Below are 18941 nucleotides of genomic sequence, written 5' to 3'. Positions count from 1 at the left end.
TCCACAAAATCTGGCGCTCATTGAATCTTATTCTGGCCAAGTACCAATAAAAGCATTTGAATGACATACAGAGCGATCAGCCACAGTTAGTTTAGCTTTGATATGCTGTTTACAGACAGAATTATTTCAAATACATGCTACTACGATATCAGAGCAGCTAACACTAACCATAAATAATCACTGACTTTCCTCTTTTACAACACTTCCTTTTTCTTTTTCTTTTTTTTTAAGGTTTTGATGATTTTTTTTTTTCTTTGCAATAAATTACTTTGCATTTTACATGCAATGACATTCAGACATTTTGAAGTTTGGCTGAAGTGTCCAAATACACACACGCACACACACACACACAAAATAAAATTAAACCATCTAATTTAACTGAATCCATCACTGAATCCACCTAAATAATTAGATTTTTACCAACAGTTTTTTGCCGGCAGCCATATCACCCTGGATCCCAAGACCGGTTTCCCACTGAAGCTAAGCAGGGCTGAGCCTGGTCAGTACCTGGATGGGAAACCTCTGAGAAAACTAGGTTGCTGCTGGAAGAGGTGCTAGTGAGGCCAGCAGGGGGCGCTCACCCTGTGGTCTGTGTGGGTCCTAGCGCCCCAGTGTAGTGATGGGGACACTATATTGTCAACAAGCACCGTCCTTCGGATGAGACGTTAAACCGAGGTGCTGACTCTCTGTGGTGATTAAAAATCCCATTGAATTAAATTAAATTTGCCCATTGGCCTCTGACCATCGTGGCCTCCTAACAATCCCCATATCTGCTGATTGGCTTCATCACTCTGTCTCCTCTCCACCAGTAAACTGGTGTGTGGTGGGCGTTCTGGCGCACTATGGCTGCCGTCGCATCATCCAGGTGGATGCTGCACACTGGTGGTGGATGAGGAGATACCCCCTGACCATGTAAGCGATTTGAGTGCCTAGAAAAGCGCTATATAAATGTAAGGAATTATTATTATTATTATTAACAAAACTCATTTTATATATTAAATCAGGTAGAAGTATCATCATCGGATTGCTTGAATTCTACAGGATAACCGCAATATGTGTGTGTCGTTTCTTTACCGTTCTGCCTGAAAACAAAGATACTGTGCCGCCAAACCCCCTCACAAAAGAAGAAAGCTGCTGTTTTTACAACTGTGATGACAAGCGCTTATCAGGTTCAACTAAACGCTGGATTTGCAAAAGTATGTGGAATTTTTAGTTTGCGGCATAGAATCTTTAAAATATGTCCGAGAGTTTTACACAATAGTCTGTTATTGTGGCGACATTTCCACGCCCTGAGACGTGATGCTGAACGAAACGAACTGTGATTGGTTGTTTAACACGTCGGGCAAACGGCCTCATGGGCAGGCCTTGGCCAATAAAATCTGCCATAGACTGCAGATCTTCAGTCTGAAGGTCTGACTATGCAAGACTAGTAAGGACCTAGTTTGTCCAATAAGTATCAAAATGGAGTGCTAATTTGCTGTGTTTCATGTAATATTGAATCTTGCAAGCTGAAGTAATAATCAAACATGCTATGAAATTATCCTTTCTCTCATATATACAGTAGCGCCAGAATGGACCATTTATTCTAGTCAGTTGGTTTGTTTGGACAGTTCATTTGAACAAAGTTTGCATTTTAGGTCTTCTTTATTTATAAGAAAATGTATTGACATTATGCTTATGTTTTGGACTAGTTCACGAGCCAGGAAAGTTGTACTTAAAATAAATAATATTATTTGTGTTCTATGTTTATAATAAAATGGTTATCTTAAAAAAAAAAAAGTAGTTAACTACATTCTGAAGCTTAATTAATTTTTAAGTAGCTTGTAGTTTCCCTTACATTGTTCCTCATAAACATTAACATATATATAACATATATACATTTATACTTTAATATGCTTGGTACATTCAATGATACAATGATACACTTGATACAAAGGTTGTTCAATGATTACTAACAGTCCAGTGGTAGAGAAAAGACTCAGAAAAGGTAGATGATGCATCCACACAAACACAGGCTCTGAGGTTTGTGACAGTTCTTCTGGTTTTAATGTAGAACGGTGCTGTCTCTTAAGGAAGATGAAATGTGTTGCTGCTACATGTGTCCAGACATCACTGTCGTTCAGATTGAATTATGCCCACACACATCTTCAACCTGCAGCTTCCACATGCAAGATAAGCACAGATCAGATCAGTACAGGCAGAATAAGACTTTCTAGCTCAAGTGTGAGGGGAGGAGAAGAGACAGCAGCACATTACATTTCAACAAGGAATTGTATCACAAAAAAGTAAAACTACATTATATGAAATATTTACTGACACCATTTATGACAATGTTTTTTCCTAACAAGACAATATATTTTTTTTACACTTTTCTCCTTATTGTAAAATAATAATTACAACAAGGATCTTACAGCTGCGATAAACTGGTGTTTGAAAACCGCACACACTTTTCAAAATGACTTTTTTTCCACACACATTATCTTCTGTGGTGATCATCATTATACCACCAAATCTGTAAAATGAGCAAAGAAGGAGGTCAAAAAGGTGCATTTGTGTAAATTTGTCAGATTTCTGATAAAATAAGTGCTAATTGAGCTCATAGCTCCTGCACATTGATGAGCATGTGGTGAAGTCTGAGGAGCGTGAAGCAGCGCTGGCTGTTATCTAAGGGCCACTCAGCACCATGGACAGCTCCACACTCACACACACTGTGAAGCGTTTGCTGCTAAATCTAAGGAAGAGATATGCACAGCAATGTCCCTGCACTGCCATCAGGAGACTCCTACTGCAAAGGCTAAAAATAGACCTATGAAACACAGACATACTGGAGTTTAGCATATTCATTAGTGGGCGGGAGAAGATTTAAAGGGACAGTTCACCGAATAGATTTGAATCAAACTTTTAATAATTACATTCCATCTTGCCGTTTCAAGACCATTTTTTTTTTTTTTTTAATGTTTTTTTTAAAGATATTTTTGGATTTAAATGGACATAGCCGGCTACCTATTATGGATGGTAGTTATTAAATAAATTTATTTCATTTACAATGTATAAATAAAGAACTATAGACCTGTACATAAATTGCTAGATTAAATGCGCAAAATAATTTAATGGCTTGGTTGTCCATATGCAGTCAGTAAATACTGACTTAGTATGCTAACAACAACAGTTATTTAATAAAGAACACATTTCAACTTATCCATGAGTATTACATGCACACTAGTGATGTGTGGGTCGGGGTTTTTTCCAAACCGCGAGTCCTGCTTTTATGAAATTATTTGGCCCATCCCAGCCCACCACGCAGATAATGAAGTTGACCTTTTATAATTCAACTATCAAACTGTCCAGCTATTTCACTTCAGCACCGTGAAATCCGACACACGCACGCACATGTGGATTAGAGCCTGCAGCTGGTCTGTAGCAGTCTCCATCCACAAACGGATGTACATCGTCTGCAGATATAAGGTATTTCATTGCACTTTAACATGTAATCTTAATGGCCTATATATGTGCAATATTTTAACCGAGCCCACACTAACTGAGTATAATGCCACAGTTATGTTAGAAAGCATCTCATTCTCGTTTCTGTAGCGGTGCGTCGGTCTCATCATGAGGCGCGCGGTCCGGAACACTGTATGACTGATGCAACAGTTCATTTAAACTTTACTCCAATTATATGAACTCACCTGTTTTGAATACTTTATATTTAACATGTTCGTTTATGTCCAATATTAGTGTTAAACTATATGAAGTAGCTGTTTTAAATACAGTATTTTTATATTTAACGTTAGTTTATCAGTATGTTTGAAAGTATTTGTTTCAATTATTGGTGACTCCATAGGATCTCTCTCAAGCACCGTTGAGGTTTAAAACACCAAATACTTCTGCTATGACAAGAACGAAGAGTCTCTCTCTTGCTCCACCCATGCACGATAATATCGTGTATCATTGATCTGATCTGATTTGAAAAATTACGATATCGCCCAACACTACAACATATATGGATTTTTTTATTAATTTTTTTTATGACCAGTCCCAACCCAAATAAAGTGACAACTTCTTTACCTGCGGAACCCGCGCATCACTAATGCACACAGTGTTGCCTTGTGGTTGCACGCTAGCGACAGAAACGAAGAGACAGCTAGCTGCCCTACTGGAGTTACGTCGTTGGATGCCGGTGAAGCTATGTGGCGACATATAAAAGGTGTAACAAAACCCGGTGAGAAGACAACACACAAGAGAAAACCTGACGATGAAACCAAAAAGGAAGAAGAGACAAAGGAAAACAAAACAAAAAATTGACGAGCCTATGGACACAGCTTAACATGAGCTCCACCGTATTTCTGAATCTGATGGTATTTTGTATGTCCTGGTGTATTTAGCAGTGGCTGTGTCATTGTGACAGTGGAGAGTGTGTCCATTTGTCCTTTATCTGATGCAAATAAAGAGCTTTCCAGCAATCAGAGTGTCCTGTGCTTACAGTCTGCTGCTGTATCCTCCACATCTAGAGCAGGACTGGCCTCTGTAGACAGACTCCCAGTGGAATTACTGTAACTCTCACACTAATCACTCAAGCAGGAAATAATAGGACACAACCCAAATGTGTGCAAATGATAATACAGATAGAGTTTTACCACTAGATGCATTTCTGTCAGGTTTGTAGTTATTTAGCCATGAAAATGTTACACAGTTCATATGCTCTATGAGATTTGTCGAAATCTTTACCAGTGTGTATCTAACGGCATCCTGCTATTATATAAGATACTCTCAATGCATTTGCAGTAATCACAATTATGAATCATTGTGTTTGTGCAATATTCTGCATGATTGTGATTCAATCCAAATGAAAATACTTTAATGAATATGAAAAAGTGGCTTCTACGTTTCAGTTTAACTAAATTAAATATCATTATAGTTATAGTGGGGGGGGGGTAGTTGGGGGGTGAAATGCTCGTTTTCACTCAATATCCTGTTAATCTTGAGTACCTATAGGGTAGTACTGCATCCTTCATAACTCCAAAAAGTCTTTAGTTTTATTATATTTATAAGAGAAAGATAGTCTGTACCGATTTTTCCTGGAAAAACACGAGCGCCTGGAGGTGTGACGTGTGGGCGGAGCTAAAGAATCCCGAGCGCCAGTAGGCTTTTGCGTTGAGTGCGTTTGGAAGCTTTGACATTACCGTGAGGAAAAAAACATCATCCAAAACAAACCATAGCTTACAGTCAGATTCAGCATTTATTTATGATCCAGAATCAGATCCAGAGGCTGAAATTTAACAAGAGCAGCATCAGCAACGATGTCTCTATGTGGTATGTATTGAAACTGTATATATTTGACTAAGTTCCACTTTATGTCGTCTTTTTTTTTTTTTTTTTTTTTTTTTTAAGCTGTACATGTGGAAAGTGCAGTTTGATGACAACATTGCATGTTTTTTTTCTTGATGTGCTTACGCGCCGATAGCTAAGTTAACAACACAGAGATATTTGAAGCAGTTTTACTCACCGCCTGCGGTTCCAACACACGATCGTGACCCTTTTTCGTTGGGACTGCATTATCCTTAAGAAATAAACGATACGCAAATCCGGCGTCAAACTGGGCCTTGTTTGTAACACAAGTATCTTCGAAATGCAGGGAACAAACACAAACACTTGCACAACTCCGTTGATGCTCTGTAAAAATGAACTCCATCCACTGGTCCCTTAATGCTGTTTCTCTTTTGGTAATCTGTGCTGGGTTGTCTTGCCGTGGCAACCAAAAACACACATATTTTGTGACATTTCGCGACGCTCTCGCTCTGATCAGTGAAGTCTGTTGTGCTCTCAGTGCTCTGCTATACGGGAGCGCGCTCTTACGGCAGAAGTGCCTCAGGACCCATATAAGGAAATTCCGCTCCATCTAACGTCGCACAGAGCCATACTCGAAAAAAACTTTCCAAAACTTGTGACAAACCGGAAGAGGTATTTTTGGAACAGAAATACTCCTTCAAACGTACAACTTAATTTTTGAAACTTTGTCCATGTTTAGCATGGGAATCCAACTCTTTAACAGTGTAAAAAACTCAGTATGCATGAAATAGCATTCATATATATATATATATGTATATACAGTATTGTTCAAAATAATAGCAGTACAATGTGACTAACCAGAATAATCAAGGTTTTTAGTATATTTTTTATTGCTACGTGGCAAACAAGTTACCAGTAGGTTCAGTAGATTGTCAGAAAACAAACAAGACCTAGCATTCATGATATGCACGCTCTTAAGGCTGTGCAATTGGGCAATTAGTTGTGTTCAAAAAAATAGCAGTGTCTACCTTTGACTGTACAAACTCAAAACTATTTTTTACAAATATTTTTTTTTTTCTGGGATTTAGCAATCCTGTGAATCACTAAACTAATATTTAGTTGTATGACCACAGTTTTTTAAAACTGCTTGACATCTGTGTGGCGTGGAGTCAACCAACTTGTGGCACCTCTCAGCTGTTATTCCACTCCATGATTCTTTAACAACATTCCACAATTCATTCACATTTCTTGGTTTTGCTTCAGAAACAGCATTTTTGATATCACCCCACAAGTTCTCAATTGGATTAAGGTCTGGAGATTGGGCTGGCCACTCCATAACATTAATTTTGTTGGTTTGGAACCAAGACTTTGCCCGTTTACTAGTGTGTTTTGGGTCATTGTCTTGTTGAAACAACCATTTCAAGGGCATGTCCTCTTCAGCATAGGGCAACATGACCTCTTCAAGTATTTTAACATATGCAAACTGATCCATGATCCCTGGTATGCGATAAATAGGCCCAACACCATAGTAGGAGAAACATGCCCATATCATGATGCTTGCACCTCCATGCTTCACTGTCTTCACTGTGTACTGTGGCTTGAATTCAGAGTTTGGGGGTCGTCTCACAAACTGCCTGTGGCCCTTGGACCCAAAAAGAACAATTTTACTCTCATCAGTCCACAAAATGTTCCTCCATTTCTCTTTAGGCCAGTTGATGTGTTCTTTGGCAAATTGTAACCTCTTCTGCACATGCCTTTTTTTTAACAGAGGGACTTTGCGGGGGATTCTTGAAAATAGATTAGCTTCACACAGACGTCTTCTAACTGTCACAGTACTTGGAGGTAACTCCAGACTGTCTTTGATCATCCTGGAGGTGATCATTGGCTGAGCCTTTGTCATTCTGGTTATTCTTCTATCCATTTTGATGGTTGTCTTCCGTTTTCTTCCACGTCTCTCTGGTTTTGCTCTCCATTTTAAGGCATTGGAGATCATTTTAGCTGAACAGCCTATCATTTTTTGCACCTCTTTATAGGTTTTCCCCTCTCTAATCAACTTTTTATTCAAAGTACGCTGTTCTTCTGAACAATGTCTTGAACGACCCATTTTCCTCAGCTTTCAAATGCATGTTCAACAAGTGTTGGCTTCATCCTTAAATAGGGGCCACCTGATTCACACCTGTTTCTTCACAAAATTGATGACCTCAGTGATTGAATGCCACACTGCTATTTTTTTGAACACACCCCTTTCAACTAATTCAACTAATTGCCCAATTGCACAGCCTTAAGAGCGTGCATATCATGAATGCTGGGTCTCATTTGTTTTCTGAGAATCTACTGAACCTACTGGTAACTTGTTTGCCATGTAGCAATAAAAAATATACGAAAAACATTTATTATTCTGGTTAGTCACATTGTACTGCTATTATTTTGAACAATACTGTATCATAGGCGGAGTTTCACTTTTGTGCGTGGGGGGCACCTACCAGCAGATGCGGTGTAGCAGTCGATACTGTTCCCCTCGGCATGTCTGTTTCCCTTTACGCAAACATACTACAATTCTTGCGTAGTTGCCGAGTTACCATACGTACGATCAGAACTAGCGTGCGCAAGAAGCGTGAATGGATGTACGGAAAGTCAAATAGTTCAAAATACCGTCCTAAATCTTAAACTTGAAAATAAATTTAAGACGAGAGGTTTTTCAACTTGAAATGTAAAAACATAAGACTAAAATAACGGAACAACTGCAAGATGAATAATTTAAAAAAAAGAACATAAACGGGAGTGTGAGAATCATTTTACTATGCTGCAGTGTAGCAAGGAATTTGTCCCTTTTTGCTTTCCTTACATCCAGGTGTGTTTGCATGCGGGTATGTTGCCAAATCCGTGGAATTTAGGCTACTTTGGGAAATGTTTGATTAACTGTTTGGGTGGGTTTATTGCAGTGCCCCCCATTAGCCCCCCCATTACTAATATAATATATATATATATATATTAGTATATATACTTTTATGTGTCTGTTCCTGTTTGCAATCTTGTTTCAGATCTGTACATTAATTTTGTTTAGAAATGGCTCCAGTATCCTGTATCTTTCCATGTCATATACAGTGCAAAGATTAGCTGAGACGTGACATGAGGAGCGATACTGTAATGTGGTTTTGCAGAAATATCAGCACGGACACATTTTAACAATTATTCTGGTTTGGAAATTATTAACTTTTACTTTGTTGATTTTAATAGAGTACCAGAATCGTATCCCTTTCTTCTGACTCCTGTTTTGGTGGTTAGTAGGATTAGTTCAATGTGTGTTTCCACCAGTATGTTTAAATCTGGTCTTTCTCTTTCTGCAGCCTGTGGGACGGCGAATGCGGGTGCGGAGGACGAAGGGGAAGCAGAGGCTGGTTGGATTGAGGGGGCTGCTATCTTACTTTCAGTGGTCTGTGTTGTTCTGGTCACAGCCTTCAATGACTGGAGCAAAGAGAAACAGTTCAGGGGTTTACAAAGCCGCATCGAACAGGAACAGAGATTCCAGGTGGTGCGTGGAGGGCAGGTCATCCAACTTCCTGTGTCAGATATTGTCACTGGCGATATTGCACAAGTCAAGTATGGTATGTGTCCGCATTTATTTATTTTAAATGTATCTTCCTTGTATTTATAATTGTATGGCACAGGCTTTACATGCAGTCTGCAAGCAGTCACATAGGACTACATGGCACAAGCTGACTGGCCTCTACTGATTCTGCAGCCAGTGACATTGCTGGCTCAACATTAAAATATTTTGGTTTATTATAGGCTATAAGGCCCTGTTTACACCTGGTATTAAGATGTGTCTTGGTCGATCAGATCATAAGCAGACGAGGGAAACCTTTTTAAATTTGCTGTTTTAATCCATCTCTTTTGTCCACATTTGACCATTTTCCTGATTTCTTTGAGGGGAGAGTCTATGGGTGGGTGCATGTGTAGGCTTTTTCTGATCTTTCAATCTAATGAAAGTTCAAGTGAAAGTGAAGTGACATGTGGCCAAGTATGGTGACAATTACTCTGGATCGGTGCTCTGCATTTCTACCATCCAAGTGCAAACAGTGAAAAACTTAATTTTAAAAGATAATGTTGTATACAGATATATATTTCTGCTGTGGCCAGTAACTCAGACGTGTGGTCTAACAATACCAGGTGTTATTTTGTAGAAATGTAGAAAGACTTCAGTATAATTTCACTTTGAACATAAGTTGCACATTGTTACTTTCGACCCCATCGGTTGGGTCACAAGTAACACACACCCAAAGCAATGGGCAGTCATATGTTGCAGCACCCGGGGAGCATTTAGGCGTTCGGTGACTTGCTAAATGGTCTCACCTTATTTGTGGTATTGAAGGTGGGAGAGAGTGCTGTACATTCACTCCTCCCACCGACAATTCCTGCCGGACCTGGGACTCGAACCCGTTATCTTCAGGTAACAATTCTCTAACCATTAGGCCATGACTGCCCCATTTACACACAAACTTGAAAGGAGACAAAGGAAAATTATATGGACAGTAGTAGCTTTCATTTCTGGATTTCTACTCTGACACTTACAAAACTATGTGAACAGTGTGGATTTATGATAGATTTATGATTTACGTAAGAAAACATTGTACTTTAATTTACCTTCAAACCAAACTTCAGCTGGTCGAGTTTAAATTGTGTTCTGTCTGGCTAACATTCTTCAATAACATGTCTATTATGTTTAAGAATGAGGTCAGTAGGCAAAGAGGAGGAGGCCTTTAGCAGCTGTTCAAATGCATTCAACCACATGAGTGTTTACACTAGGAAAGAAATAATTTTCAACTACTGTACCTCTGGAAGTGGCTAAAAGTGGACAAACTCAAAATGTTTGAGTTTGTCCAAATGTTGTCCATATGTGATCGGATTGACAAAAATACATCCAGTGTAAACAGGGCCTGAGTTGGTCCTGCAAAACACTATCACTATCAAAGCGGTTGTTACTTTTGTCCCGCTACAGTCACAGAAAGTATTTATTTTGTTCCAGTGCAAGCTATATTGTGAATTTCTGTGTCTTGCATCATTTCTTACAAATGTTAATGTCATATTATACCAAAAGAATATGTCCGAGTGAGGTTCAGAAAGACAGACAGAGTTCTGGTTTTATTCAGATGTTTTTGAGAGGGTGTTTCTGGACATAGAGGAACATCTCTCTCTGGGCAGCTGCTACATCACATTTATATTTAGGTTTAAGCCATATCTTAGCCTTTACACCCCAACCTGTGAATTTGCAGTGTTTCCAGATGTTTTAATGCACATTTTTAATTCATGCATAAAAACAACTGAATGGAAACATAAATAGGCCTACTGTTACATTATGTTTAGAGTTTTTTTATAATGCTAATGTGATTAAATTTTTATATTGTGCATTCTGTAGAATTTTTTATCATTATATAAAAATACATTGAAATTTACAATAAAAAAAATACAGTCAGGTTTTAAGACATCTGATGAAACTTACATTTAAAATGAAAATATGAAAATGTAATTTAATAATTTTTTTGAAAAGATAAAGGACAAAATATGTTTGCAGTTATTTATTAACAAGGTCACAATTAGGTATACTTAAGAAAAATAAGATTAACAGAAAAAATCTAGCTTATATTGTTGTGTTACTTTTGACCCACCTGTGTGTTACTTTCATCCCAACCGATGGGGTCGAAAGTAACAATGTGCAACTTATGTTCAAAGTGAAATTATACTGAAGTCTTTCTACATTTCTACAAATTACCACCTGGTATTGTTAGACCACACTTCTGAGTTACTGGCCACAGCAGAAATATATCTCTGTATACAACATTATCTTTTAAAATGTTTTTAAAATCATTTTTCTGAAAAATGGTACTTTCGCCCCTGCTCTCCCCTACAGTATATATATTGCAGTATATATACAGTGATTTCTTTTTAATTAAGAAAAATATATTAATTCTAAATTCTTATTCCTTTAATATTTTACTGTGTCCCTTTAATTACTGTTTCAGTTGTGTTGAAGGGTTATTTTATTCATTATCTAGATTTTTAACTTCAATACAATACATTTATAATATGGGGGAACTGTAGTTAACACTTCTGTAATAGACATAATATTTAGGTATTTGTAAATATAACAAATTAATGTTTTTATTTATGTATTAATTTTTAAACAAAAGTAATAAATAAGATGATTGACATCAATTATTTTTGAAAAATTTATACTTTCTGAACATAGGTGAAATGTAGTTTTAAGAATGACATTTTTCAAGACTCATCATTGAAGGTTCATCCATATGTAATTAAGTAGTCCATTATCAAGAGAGGTTTTACACTTGACTGGACATAATTGCTGTGGGATGAAGCAAGACTGATCTGTGTCATTAATTACAGTTTGATTATGAGGGTTGAATAAGCTGATCAACACTCTGTAGTATAGAGATTTTATGAAACTTAAGGGCTGTGCTGGTTCTGCAGTGTTGGAGGGGTTCCGGTTGTTATTTCGGATTTCCTGAACAAGTGGGAAGCAGATAATGCATCTGCTGACAGTGACGGAGTGATGCTGTGGGTGAGAGTGCTTGGCAGGCTGGAAGTGGGGTTCCATCTCCTTGACTAGCACAGTGATGTTTAGCAGTCCCAGCCTTACCATTATTTTTGAAAATGTGTGGGAGTTGATATGTTGCTTTGCAAAGATGTAAAATGAAAGCAAAATTATCTCTGAACAAAATTACTTTCTCTTGATAGATAAAACAACAGAAGGGCCAAATACCGAACCCTGGGGATCCCCTACAATATAGAGTTGCCTTATTGAGCACAACATACTGCAGGCCTTGTCATTTTCATATAGACTTAGTTAGGGCTGTAAACTCAGAAATACTGGAGAAAGATTCTGTCGTGAAATGCTTGACAAATGCCATCTTGGAGGATCAACTTTGGAATTCTTTGGAGACAGCAATATGTCACAGTTATGGACTTCAGTTCTTACTGAGTTTCATTATTTGGTCATGCTCCTTTTCTTGTTTAGTTAATAAATTATCCCCACACCTGTTTCTGTTTCCCACTGATTACGTTCTCAGTATTTAAAAATCTGTCTTCTCCATTTTTTTTAAATAACTATTTTTTGATATATCTCCTTCGTCGTGTAATTGCTTTACACACCAACACGTGTGACAGAAAAGCGGACCCTAAAGTGAGTAAGTTAGCTGCATTTTTCTTTTTTGTTTTGTTTTGTTTTTCCCTTCTCCTGGTATGGCTTTACTATGGCTGGAGCAGTTGGACCGTTCGCTGGAGGACCACACCAAGGACTTTATTGATCCGGCGTGTCTTACCCACTTCCCAGACTGCTCGCTCTGTGTTTTTTATTACACTAGTCTGAGCGAGCAGTGTAAGGCACATCTACCAGCTAACGGTCCCAAAGAGGATTTCGCCGCTTTCGTGGAGTGGGTGCTGGAGAATAAAGAATCACCGTTCACCATCTGCCCAACTGAGGACGATATCTCCAGCCCCACTTCTGAACCAGAGAGCAGCCATTCATCATCCCGCAGCACAGAATTACCATGGAACCTGAGCCTCCAGCATTGTCTGACCAAGTGCATGAGCAATGATAACAACATTGTCCGTTCCCAAGGGAGTTTTGGTGGAGATCACGGGTTTGGAGGGAAGCCCCACCCACACTCCTGCCACTGAGGGTGAGCTCCAAGTGGTCACTGGACATTTTCAAGAGGGATTTAATAGATTTGTTTGAGGAGGTATTACCCAATTCTCCTGTGTCTCCATTGGTTCCACCCAGCCCTGAATATCCTGTGTCTCCATTTGTTCTACCCAGCCCAAGTCGTTCTGTGTTCCCTACCAGTCTTCCTTTCCCACTTCCTCACAAACCAGCCAGTTCCTCAACCCTATCTCCTCTGGTCAGTCCCTCAGCTCACCCTCTGTCAGCGCCATCTGGGCGCTATTATTCATCTCGGGACATTTACATTTTACATTTATTCATTTAGCTGACGCTTTTATCGCCCACCACTGGAGCAACTAGGGGTTAAGTGTTTTGCTCAGGGACACATTGGTGTCTCACAGTGGATTCGAACCCGGGTCTCCCACACCACAGACGTGTGTCTTATCCACTGCACTAACACCACCTACAAAATAAACCGGTGAAAAACACACACAGAGCGAGCCAGCCAGGAGTCAAACCTAGAATCTTCTGATCTGTAGTCAGACGCCTTATCCATTGTGCCACTGGCCCACACATCCAGTCTCCAGCTCCGCCTTAGCGTGAAGATCCCCTGTCTCCGCCTACAGCCTCCGAGTCCTGGACTCCACCTCGGTCCTTCAAACCATTAGCTCCATCTTTGCACTTATCTCCCTCAATCTCCACCATGGCCTGTCATCCCACCAGCTCCACCGGGCTCGAGTCCCTCCATCTCTGCCTTGGTCAGTCATCGACCATCTGCCGCCTCGGGACTCTAGTCCTCTGGCTTTGCCTCGTCACTCCATCCCTCAGTCTCTGTCAGGCTCCTCCTTCCCTCCAGCTCCACCTCCATCCTGAGTCGCTCCGGCTCCGCAGTGGTCTTCTGGAGCCCCACCTCCACCTTGGTTGCCTGTGCCTTCACTGATGCCCTGGCTCTATGTCTGCTCGGCTCCATCTTGGGCTCCTCATCCATTGTTGCAGTCTCTTACTCCACCATGGCTCCTCCCACCGTCGACTCCACCATGGGTCACCATCCTGGCTAGCCTCTGGAGCTCCATCTGGCTCCTCCTGCTTTGGGCTCCTCCCTGGCTCCTCCCACCATCCATTCAACTTTGGCACTATGGTCTATGCTCCTTCTCCTTTGCCTGCCCCTTGCCTGCCTCACGCCCGCCTCCTGAACCCCTACCCTCCCTCTGCTGGACTATTTATGTCAGTGTGGGGACGCACTGTTCCGGGCAACCTATCCTCCAACCAATATGCTTGTATAGGTCGTTTGTCCAAATCCCTGAAATTAGACCCATCAGAGCGTATACTACAATTGCGCCCCTATCGGCAAAAGGTCGTTTTCATATTAATGTTTTGTACTCTTTTATTTGCCCTCTGGTTTGCGCTTCGTGTTGCTCAGTTAGGAGATTATTGCGTTATATCTTGATATGTAATCATGCTATCATGGGTTCGATCCCAGGGAACAGACGTGCACGAAAATGTATATGCTCAATAAATCATAATTTAGCATGATTTCTGTGAGGGTTAGGTTCAGGGGTGGGGTTAGGTGTGGTCATTCGAATGAATAAGCCACCTACAGTAATAAAATATGTAGAAATACTGTGAGATCGGTGTAAAACGCCTACACATTGTATTTAAATAAACGTGCATTTTGATTGGTAATGACGTTATACGTCAATTCATGACAACAGACGCAACGCGATTTTGTTGGAGGACAGGCTCGTTCCGGGAGGGGGCAAACTGTCACAATTATGGACTTCTGTTCTTACTGAATTTCCTTATTTGGTCATGTTCCTTTTCTTGTTTAGTTAATTACTTAGCCCCACACCTGTTTCTGTTTACCACTAATTACTTTCCCAGTATTTAAAAATCTGTGTTCTCCACTATTGCTTTGTCTGCTATTTATGTTAGATCATATGCTTAATTATGCTTCAGTTGCTGAAGAAAGACAAGTGTACTTGTTATAGGCATAGGCTTTGAATGTCATGTACATGATCTCATTCTCCCTAAACTTAACCCTGACTCTAATAGGCAAAATACATTTACAGTTTGATTAAAAACTTTAAGACATTTGATCCCTCAGGGTTGTTTAGTTCTGTGTTCAGTGTCAACTGTTAACATAAAGCTGTTTAGCCTGTTAACAGCTGCTTAAATGTCCCACAGTTCATCACTGTGCCAATATAAATAGGAGATAATTTAAAGATATTAAAGACAAATGAAGGTCATTGAAAGATATTGTTGTGACTGACAAGTAAATCACTGACTACAAAACAAGGCTCTAAAAATCTATATATTATTAGTTTTGTCATTTATATCAACATTAGTCTGTAACTGAGTTACTGTACCAATCAGTCAGTCTGTCTGATGAAGAGTATGGCACACAGACCCCTTCTGCATCATTTGTAAATGTTTCAGTTACTGTATGTGTGCAAGAGATACATCTTTGGCTGTTGTGTCCCATGTTGCTATTTTTAAGCACTTCACACCATGAGTACAGTACTTTTTAAAATCTGTTGTGTTTTTTTTTTCATTAAGTAGTACTGCTTCTCTTATGTGGATTAATGAGGAGGCCATTTGTTATGGATTAGAGTCCATGGATAAATTCATTGTTAATATTATTATTTTTTCTTATTAATTCTACTGAATTTACATGTGAAATTGGCAGCCCTAATCCTTTAGAATTTTTATAAACTAATGCTGAATTTCTGTGTTCAGGTGACCTGCTTCCAGCTGATGGGATCTTGATACAGAGCAATGATCTGAAGATTGACGAGAGTTCTCTGACAGGGGAATCTGACCATGTGCGCAAATCTGCAGATAAAGACCCCATGCTTCTCTCTGGTGAATACTCACTTTACTACTATATTTATTTGAATGTTGTGAACTTCTGCACATAATACACACTGAAGTTCTACATTTACTATAGTGAACTGAATATCAGTCCAACAGATTATGTCAGAATGAAGATTAATTTTATTGGTTTAATACATTGAGTAAGGTCAAGACCTCTGATATTAGACCAAACAAAACTGGGCTCAGTCATACAGTCATTGATGTGTTTGAAGTAGCAACTAGCTTCATGCTAGGATACTGTTAGCTAATGGTTCATTAAATGTATCTATTAAATACATATAATGACACACTTTTCATGTACTTTGATTTTAAAACATTTACTGAAAAGGACAATAGTGACAAAGCAGTCCTCTGTGTTAGCTTCTTGGCCCGTTGATAACAGTGAAGTCAGGTGTGTATGAGGGATGGATGTTGACAGACAGCAATCTGTAGTGTCCGTGAATGACATCACACACTGTGTCAGCTGTGCTGTGGTCAGAGCGGCCTGCTATTATTTGCAGTTTCTCCATGACTTACTGCACGGTTAACTGAATCACCAGGCACCCATGTGATGGAGGGATCAGGTCGAATGCTGGTCACGGCTGTCGGAGTGAACTCTCAGACCGGGATCATCTTCACCTTGCTTGGTGCTGGAGGAGAGGAGGAAGAGAAAAAAGAGAAGAAAGGTGCGTAACTGAAGCTCAGCTTGGAAAAAGCTTGCGTTACATCTGTCCAGGACACTTTTGTACAGAACCAAACATGTAATTCCTGGCTGTAACTGATATGCAACTATTATTGTATAAAACATATTTAGGCTTAAATTTAATTTACATCCATTTGGTTACATAGTTCTAACATATATAATAATTAAATATAATTAACCTTAAAGGTGTCATCTGTCATGTCTGGCAAAAAAATCAAGTCATACTCCACATTCCACACCAGATGGGGGCAGTATGCCTCAATAACGAGAAACGGCATAGTCTCTGTTCTCCGCCCCTACCTTCACAACAACCCTAGAGCCATATCCGAAGCCTAAGAGGACGTTTTGCCTCCAGAGGAACGTTGGGTGATGTCAAGTGATTTTGAAAAATGACATCTTCAAGCTACTCCCCTTCACCTTTACCAGTGAATATGTTCCTATTCATTTTGTTCATATTACATTTTGAGTTGTATATACACATTATTTGAATTAAATTAATTCAATGATGTTGACAGCATTCTGTCAACATCATTGGTCAACATCAGACAGCTAATGTTGACCAAGCTAGCGCCAACCAACGTAACCAGAGCTGCCAACTCTCAAGCATTCACCGTGAGACACACGCAACTGACTCTTTTCACATGCTTTCACACCACACATCAATTTTCTCACGCACAGAAAAACCACGAAGCAAAGAGAACACGGAGAACAAAGGACTAGACAGAGCAGGTTAGTTCTGATATAAAACAATGGATAAGTTATAGCTATCTAATTATCAAACGCAGCTACGGTTAGCCATCGCTAACATTAGCACGTTTATCGAACAGCCTTCGATAATTTCTATGTTATAACTTCCCGAAAAAAAAAATACACAAACATATAAAACAAACTTCTAGCGAAATACTAACAGCATCTAACTTACCAATCCAAAAGAAATGTTGCAAGTTCGGAGTGGAACCTCATTTCTTTCAGGTCCATCAGTTGTCTCCAGCGATAGAAAGCAGTGCCGATGTTTACTCTGGTTCGGCTCCTTTACTTATCGGATTTGATTTGTGATTCCGAGCGCGGTTGTTTCCCTGTAGTGGGTGGTGGTCTCTTGCCAAGGGCTTCAGCCATCCTTCCGCTCTCTTCCCTGAACTGAAATGAAGTAGGGGGCTGTACTTTCCACACGATTGACATCAGGTTCAAGTACACGCCCACAAGCCGTGCGAGTTATTCTTGTATTGCAGGTTGGCTGGAGGTTGGCCCGCATACCACCTCCCATGGCCGAAACTGGTATTACGACACCTGTCGGGCCGTGGCTAGTAATGCTAATGCTAATTAAGGTTGATATGTCTACAGCACTATAACTTGACATTTTTTTTTAATGACATCATCGCCTTTATTTCTTCTCATTCTTTTGATGGGTGTAGGTCACTTTTTGGATATTTTTACCTCAATTTTTGCACATGGCACCTTTAATGTGATGTATGTTTGCAAATCATGCATACATGAAATAGGTAACATTTATGTACTCCAAAAAAGTAATGCAATGGTATATAATGAACTAATTTCATCTAAATGATTTTAAATCATTAAATCATATTTTAAAAAATGCATGCATTCTAATTTCTTAGAATCGGCATAAATCTGGTCACTGTAAAAACAAACAGTTTATAAACATGTATATATAAACAAATATAAACATGGTTAAAATATAGCTAGCTGTGGAACAAGCAATATTCAGTTAGTTAAAATGTATCAGACTGAAACTGGATTTATTGATTTTTAAATGAATCTTGTTATTGCATATTTATAATACATTCAGTCTATTAGTAAGCTGCTATGTTTCACTTATGTATGACTGACAGATATACATCATTATATGCAATTCAAATTCATAAATCTTAAATGTAGGTCTATGTTGGAAATTCTTTGATTGTAACCCATAAAAACAGGACACGGGCATTAGGAATTAAAAAAAATGAATTGAAAAGTCTTAATTTAATTAATTTAATCAAATTGAGGAGTGTGTTCCATTGCGATTAGACTTAAGAAAACCCTAGCAGTACCCTGCTAAACACCCAAGCGTTGAGTTTTGTACAGCAGAGAAAGTTTCATTACTAAAAAAAATGAAAATAAAAAAACATGCTGCTCATTTTCTCCCAATCAGAGGCTGCATTTGGGTGGAATGTGTACTGTTGTTTTCCCAACGGCTGCTTCAGACTGACACATGAAAATGTGCTGTTTTTGGTTGGGTAGCATGTGTTGGCCTTATGTGTGTGTAATTCTGCAAACTGCCACAGGTCAGGCTCTGGAGGATGGCCATCAGCTGGCAGGTAGAGTATGAATCTCTGTACCCAGGGATATCTGCATTAATGCTCATTTATTACCCCACTAAACCCGCTCTGCCCTCCTGAGCCCCGCTTTAGTAACCACGAT

The 18941-nt window shown here is 39.3% G+C and overlaps 1 protein-coding gene and 1 non-coding gene across 10 annotated transcripts in view; one reads left to right on the top strand and one right to left on the bottom strand.

The window, feature by feature from the left end:
* Positions 1 to 18941, top strand: part of LOC113054914 (plasma membrane calcium-transporting ATPase 2-like) — a 198086-nt gene that overhangs the window by 147704 nt on the left and 31441 nt on the right. For 6 of the 9 annotated variants that reach the window (XM_026220706.1, XM_026220705.1, XM_026220711.1 and 3 more), the window contains exons 4-7: positions 8634 to 8891; positions 15701 to 15826; positions 16378 to 16503; positions 18806 to 18838. In XM_026220706.1, the coding sequence (XP_026076491.1) occupies positions 8634 to 8891; positions 15701 to 15826; positions 16378 to 16503; positions 18806 to 18838 (543 nt within the window). The remainder of the gene's footprint in view (positions 1 to 8633; positions 8892 to 15700; positions 15827 to 16377; positions 16504 to 18805; positions 18839 to 18941) is intronic. The other 3 variants (XM_026220707.1, XM_026220710.1, XM_026220714.1) reach the window with 1 other exon arrangement.
* trnac-aca (transfer RNA cysteine (anticodon ACA)) lies at positions 13462 to 13534 on the bottom strand. The gene has a single exon. It is a non-coding gene; the product is annotated as a tRNA-Cys (tRNA).

Source organism: Carassius auratus, chromosome 36 (assembly GCF_003368295.1).
Source record: "Carassius auratus strain Wakin chromosome 36, ASM336829v1, whole genome shotgun sequence".
In the NCBI taxonomy this organism is placed as follows: Eukaryota; Metazoa; Chordata; class Actinopteri; order Cypriniformes; family Cyprinidae; genus Carassius; species Carassius auratus.
This window is presented reverse-complemented; position numbering and strand designations above follow the sequence as displayed.